The sequence below is a fragment of the Jaculus jaculus genome, chromosome 8 (genome assembly GCF_020740685.1).
Source record: "Jaculus jaculus isolate mJacJac1 chromosome 8, mJacJac1.mat.Y.cur, whole genome shotgun sequence".
Taxonomy (NCBI): domain Eukaryota; kingdom Metazoa; phylum Chordata; class Mammalia; order Rodentia; family Dipodidae; genus Jaculus; species Jaculus jaculus.
The window spans coordinates 134865314-134871313 of record NC_059109.1 but is presented as its reverse complement, the minus strand read 5'-3'; the positions used below and the strand labels follow the sequence as shown (position 1 = coordinate 134871313).

The following is a 6000-nucleotide window of genomic DNA, read 5'->3' as shown; positions in this document are numbered from 1 at the left end:
CACGTCTGCGGGGAAAGCGTGGCATTCCTGGGACTGTTAGTACTTAACTCCCACCACTGTCACTGTGATGTCTCCCAACGTTTTTACCAAGACATCAGAGGAGGAGAGACAGGAGAGAAGAGGCAGACCAGCTTTCTTTTTTACCAGATCACTGCATGGCCAGCTAACCTCGGCTGTCTTCACACAGAAAGGCAGGAAAGCCCCAAGCGTCAGCAAGCAAGGTCAAGACTGCCTCTGGAATCTGCTGCTCTCAGCTCACTCACCGGTCCATTACAATTCACAAAGCAAAGCTGACTGCGCCTTAGGAGGAAGCTGCAGGCTTTCTCCACTGAAGCCTAAAGGCCAGGTCCCCAGGCTCTCTGGCCGTGGCAGGCTAAGCACAGGTACAGCCCGTGGGGAAGCTGCTGGCCATGCTGCAGGCCACCCCATGTCCTCCCTGGGGCCCCCACCTCATAGCAAGTGACCACACTGGTGGCAGACTGGTGAGGACAATTTGAGAAGGCTGAGACACACCAGGCCGCCCACATGTCCTCCCTGGGCCCCACCTCATACCAATAGCAAGTGACCACACTGGTGGCAGACTGGTGAGGACAACTTTATCACGCCATGCACACCAAGACACACGAGGCGCGCATGCCTGGGGGATCACACGAGGCCCTGCGGGGAGGAGCCACACACTCAGAAGCAGTAGGATGTATGGGTGACCCAGTGGGCCGACTCCTCCTTGGAGCGCTTGGCTGAGCTGTGAGTTGTGAAAATGGACTTGTAGGTTTCGGATTCCTCACTGTCAGCGATGGACCTCTTTGGGGCAGCACATGCAGGCTTCCCAGCTTTCCCAGAAGAGCTCCCGGAAGTTGCTGGGGAAAAAAAAGCCAAATCCAGTGAGGACAGGACTAAAGATACCTCCAACTGTGACATTCTCAAAGGGACCAAGTCATCAGCCCTCACCCCCCCACCAGGTACCTCCAGCCTAGTCTCTGGAAAGACGACAGGGCTGGTACACTCCTCAATGCTGCAAGCCTAGGACGCAGGAGGCCCAGGGTTCAAGCCCCCCCCCCCCACATACATCTCAGAGCCCTCCTGCTGCACAGGACATGCTGGGGCCACTCTCAGCGCAAAGGTCGAGGGGCGGGTCATCCTAGGTGGCCACTGTACCGTGGAGGACACAGGGGCCAGGACCCATGAGCCAGCACGTGTGCCGAGAACAACACACAAGTCCACCCCCCCTTTTTTTTTAAACCTCACTGAACCTGAATTTCTCTTGTAAAGAAATGCTTTCTTTCATTTGGCAGTGCTAAGGGCTGAGCCAAGTGAACACCGTCCCCAGCTCTCTTCTCATTTTGGAGCTGGGTCACACTAAGTGGCCCAGGCTGGCAGAAATGCTATTTCCTTTGAGGTGAAGACGGTGTGTTTCAAGGGGGGGGAGAGAGGACTTAGTGTCCCGTGAGGAGAAATCAAGCCCCCGCCACAGCGCCCCAGGCCCATCGCCGCAGCAGTGCCTCCAACTCTTGGCAGTGCTCGGCCTTGGCACCAGGCACCTACTCAATAGTAACAGACAAACTGGGTTTGTGCCCAGAACCCTTCTGTCTAACTGGGCTCCAGGCCAGGGTATGCAATCTATGGCGTTTTAGTTGGTTGTGTTTTTTTCCGAAGTGGGGGTCTCATTCTAACCCAGGTTGACCTGGAACTCACTCTGTAGTCCCAGGCTGCCCTCATATTCACCAGCGATCCTCCTACTGTAGCCTCCCCAATGCTGGGATTAAAGATGGCCCCCCTGTGCCCGGCCGTGTGCAATGTGGGGTGTGACAGCGGAGAAGCTGCAGCTGCCTCGCTTACTCTCCACGCAGCCTCACACAGCCGCTAGGCTTCCAGCCTTCTCAGACTTGCCGTCACCTCAGTGGCACTCACCTGCACCTTTGGGAGCTGAGGTGGTTTTTTTCTCTTTGGAATCTGTCTCCTCAGGCCTTCCTGCCTTCATTTTTGATGGCCCTGGGCATTCTGTAAAACAGAGACAGACAGCAGGTCTGAACCCCACCCAGGCGGAGGGGAGCGTGGCCTGCTGTGGGCGGACTGTGAGCCCCCACCCATTCTGCACCTCACCTTCCGTGACACCTGGCTTGGAAACAGACTCGGTCACCTTGGTCTTCTTGGTTTTCTGTAAGGAGAAAGGGGCCGTTGGAGGGCGCGCACACGACCTCAGCGCGCTCTGAAGGTGACGGGAGCCTAAGCCTTTGCGAGGCTCCTCGGGAAACACCAGCGCTCAGAGGGGAGCGTCCACACGGACGGACGGACTGGTTGTGGATGTGCAGACCCCAAAGCACGTTCTTAAAGACGAGAACACAGTGCAGTGAGGTGAGTCTCCACCAGAGGCTGGCACATCTGCCTCGCACACGTGAGGCCCTGGGCTCAAGCGCCAGCGCACGGCGGAAGGTGAGGGAGTGACTCAAACCACACGGGGCTGTGACGTGCAGCATAAACACGGACTAAGTCCTGTTCCCGGAACTTGTTTTCAAAACCACTTTGATATTTGCTTATTTAGCTACAAGGCTTGGAAGTTTATTTTTTTTTAATCTTTTTAAAAAAATTTATTAGCATTTTCCATGATTATAAAAAAATTCCCTCCCCCCCCACTTTCCCCTTTGAAATTCCATTCTCCATCATATCCCCTCCCCATCTCAATCATTCTACTTACATATATACAATATCAACCTATTAAGTACCCTCCTCCCTTCCTAAGGCTTGGAAGTTTATACGAACAAACACTTTAGCCCATTCTTTTTTTCTAGTTTGTGTGTGTGAAATGCCTATCTGGGTGCAGACATGGGGCTCCATGCATATGAGCAAAGGCCAGAGGAAAAACTCCGTCTTCCTCAGTAGTTCTCAACCTTACATCCTTGGCATGGGGTCGGAGCCTCGCCCTCCCGTCTCTGCCTCCCGCAGCTCTGGAGCCACCGGCACGCACAGCCATGCCTGCTTCCTATGTGGCCCTGGGGATCCAGCTCGGGACCTAGGCTGGGGCAGCAAGGGCTCTACCCATGAGCCTTGTCCCCAGCCCCAGTTTAGTTGATTCTGCAAGGCTAAAATATCATTAAGATAGCTATTGGTATGCCTGAGTAAACAATAAAGGAGCAATTCCACAATGACACAGCTGTGCTGCATGGATTCAGTTGCAGACAAGACACAGGACTGTCTGACTTACAATGTTATTTTCCTGAGTATCCAGAAGGTGGCACTGCTGACACACAGCCTGGCTGGCACACCTCTAATCTCAGCAGTGGGGAAGCTGAGGCAGGAGGACAGCCCTGGCTACATGAGACCCTGGCTCTAAAATGATGCCAAGTAAAGTGAAACAACTACTTCAGAAGACCTCATCTCAGACAATGGTTTTCAGCTTGTAACATACATGCAATGTGACTTCTAAGCTTGAACAAAATATTTTTAAAAGTTCATTTTGGGCTGGAGAAATGGTTAAAACACTTGCCTGTGAAGCCTAAGGACCCAAGTTTGATTTCCTAGTACCAATGTACACCAGATGCACACGGTGGTGCATGCATCTGGTGTTTGTTTACAGTGGCTAGAGGCCTTGACATGCCCTTTCTCCCCATTTCCCACCTTTCAAATAAATGAAAATAACACATAGAAGTTCATTTCACACATACACTTCATGCATGCAAGCCTGGGACAGTTAGCAGTTCTTAAAAGGACAGAAACAACTGTCTAGGCCTAAGCGTGCCCTTGGTGGAGGCAGGAAGGAGGCACAGAGATGGAGTGCCCAGCTTGCAGCGACGACACTGTTTGGGAAACATTCGTATCTTGGCAGCAGTGTCCAGGAGCACTTGCAGCAGCTCTGGTGAGGCGCTTGCAGAGGGGCAAGTTTGTTCCTCTGGGCTTTCAACAACCTGGCAGGAAGCCTGCGACAGAAAGCTCACTAGTCAAAGAGGCCAAGTGCTATGCCAATCTCTCACAGCTTCTTTAGCAGACCACTTTTCCCTTTAGTGGATTTTATTTGGTTTGGTTTAGTTGAAGCAGGGGCACAGTGCAGCCCAGGCCAACCTGGAACTCACTCTTAGCTCAGGCTGGCTCCAAACTCGCGACACTGCTCCAACCTCAGCCCTGAGAGCTGGTACCCAAGGCGCGCAGCACCATGCTCAGCCCCGTTAGTGTTTTCTCAAGTGACCAAAGGCAGTTGTGAAGAAACAGAGTCTAAACGTTTAGGCAACTGTCTTTTTACTTATTTTTGTTTTTTTGAGGTAGGGTTTTACTCTAGCTCAGGCTGACCTAGAATTAACTATGGAGTCTCAGGGTGGCCTCAAACTCATGGCGATCCACCTACTTTTGCCTCCCAAGTGCTGGAATTAAAGGTGTGTGCCACCGTGCCCAGCTTATTATTCGTTCACATGCATGCTACACACACACACCACTTTGCATCAAGATTTATGTAGTTGCTGGGGAACTGAACCGGGGCTGGCAGACTTTGTAAGCAAGCAACCTCTAACTGCTAAGCCATCTCTCCAGCCCCTTAACAACTGTTTTTTTGGTCAGAGATATCAAGCTTTTCTTTTACTATGATGACAAAATCAGAGTAATTTAGTCGTTTAGAACATACACACACACACACACACACACACACACACACACACACACACACAAAGATTTTCAACCTTAATGTACCACCTAAGTGACCCAGTGGCTCTTCGTGCACAAACACCTGCCAACCCTTCTACATTGCTGCGGCGTCTGACGCGAGCTGCTGCAGGCCCTCGTCCCCCGGGAGCTCTCACACGCACAGCACGCAGTCCCTACGCCCAAGGAGAAAGTGGGAATGGGCTCAGCTCCTTCTGACAATTTGTGCCCATGCCCAACGGAAGTGCTGCCCAGTGCTCAACCAGCAATTATGGAGGCCTTATAACCATGAGTTATACAAACTCCATGGTCAGGAGATCAAAGCAAAACCAAACGTAGAAAGCCCTTACAGTATCCCATCACCACCCCTCAGACAACTGGCGGATGCAGGCCAATTCAAGGGCAGCTACTCCTCTGGCTTGTTCTCAGCGTACTGATTCTGCAGTACTTCCAGCACCCTTCTGCCTTGATTCATTTTCCCCAGTGCTCAGGACGGAACCCAGTGTTCTACCACTTCAGCAATAGAGCTCTTAGGGTTTTTTTTCTTTAGAAATTTTTTTGGAGACAGGGTCTCTAAACTGGCCCAAACTCTCCATCCTCCTACCTCACCTCCTGAATGCTGAGACTACAGGTGCGACACCACACTGAGCTTTTCACCAGTTCTCCCCAGTCCCCCTTGAGCCTAACCGTCCTGTAATCAGTGCTCACCGAGGTCTGCCCAGGAAGCCAACATCTGATGACATTTAATAAATCACAGCGTCCTGCTGGGCCCAGGAAGGACGGGACAGGACAGGCTACTGTCTCTACAGGGATGAATGGCTGGGCTGTTGGCTGTGTGGCATCATTCAACAATGTTCCCACTGCCTGGGCATGGCTCCCAAGCAGCCCCATACCTCGCCCCAACACAGCTGGCTTCAGTGGCAGCACAGCATGACCAGGCTCACTTCTGCAGAGCTGTGGGTATCCTGCAGGAAGGCCCAGAAGGCCCAGGGCAGGAAGGGCTCCTGGTGAGAAAGCCACCTAGCTCCCTGCCACTCCAAGGTGTGACATGGGTGAACCGTCCACGGAGAAGTCCGTTTGTATGCTAACAATTGGGGCCCTCAGGCCTGCTGGAACCACACTGCCAGTCACTGAGGACCAAGGACCTTCAGATTAGCTGAGATAGCAGTGACTTATACATGGCTGTTACAAGTTACAGAAAGTCAGTGTGTGTTCTTTAATTTCCTTTCACCACGGGGGATGGAGCCCAGGGCTCTGATCACGCTGGGTAAGTGCTGTCACTGAGCTACCACCTTAGCCTGTGTGCGTCTCTTAAAATTCATGGACCGGAGGGAGGGTACTGGGGAGATGGTTCAGAGAATAAAGGGACTGTGACCC

General features: G+C 52.4%; 1 protein-coding gene across 1 annotated transcript in view; it reads right to left on the bottom strand.

Moving 5' to 3' along the window:
• Window positions 1-579: 579 nt before the first annotated feature.
• The window catches only part of Rtf2 (replication termination factor 2), a 34918-nt gene continuing 29497 nt past the window's right edge, over window positions 580-6000 (bottom strand). Inside the window, exons 7-9 of the mRNA XM_004663844.2 lie at window positions 2101-2155; window positions 1909-1998; window positions 580-857 (exon numbers count right to left, since the gene is read on the bottom strand). Of these exons, the coding sequence (XP_004663901.1) occupies window positions 679-857; window positions 1909-1998; window positions 2101-2155 (324 nt within the window). The 3' untranslated portion in view covers window positions 580-678. The remainder of the gene's footprint in view (window positions 858-1908; window positions 1999-2100; window positions 2156-6000) is intronic.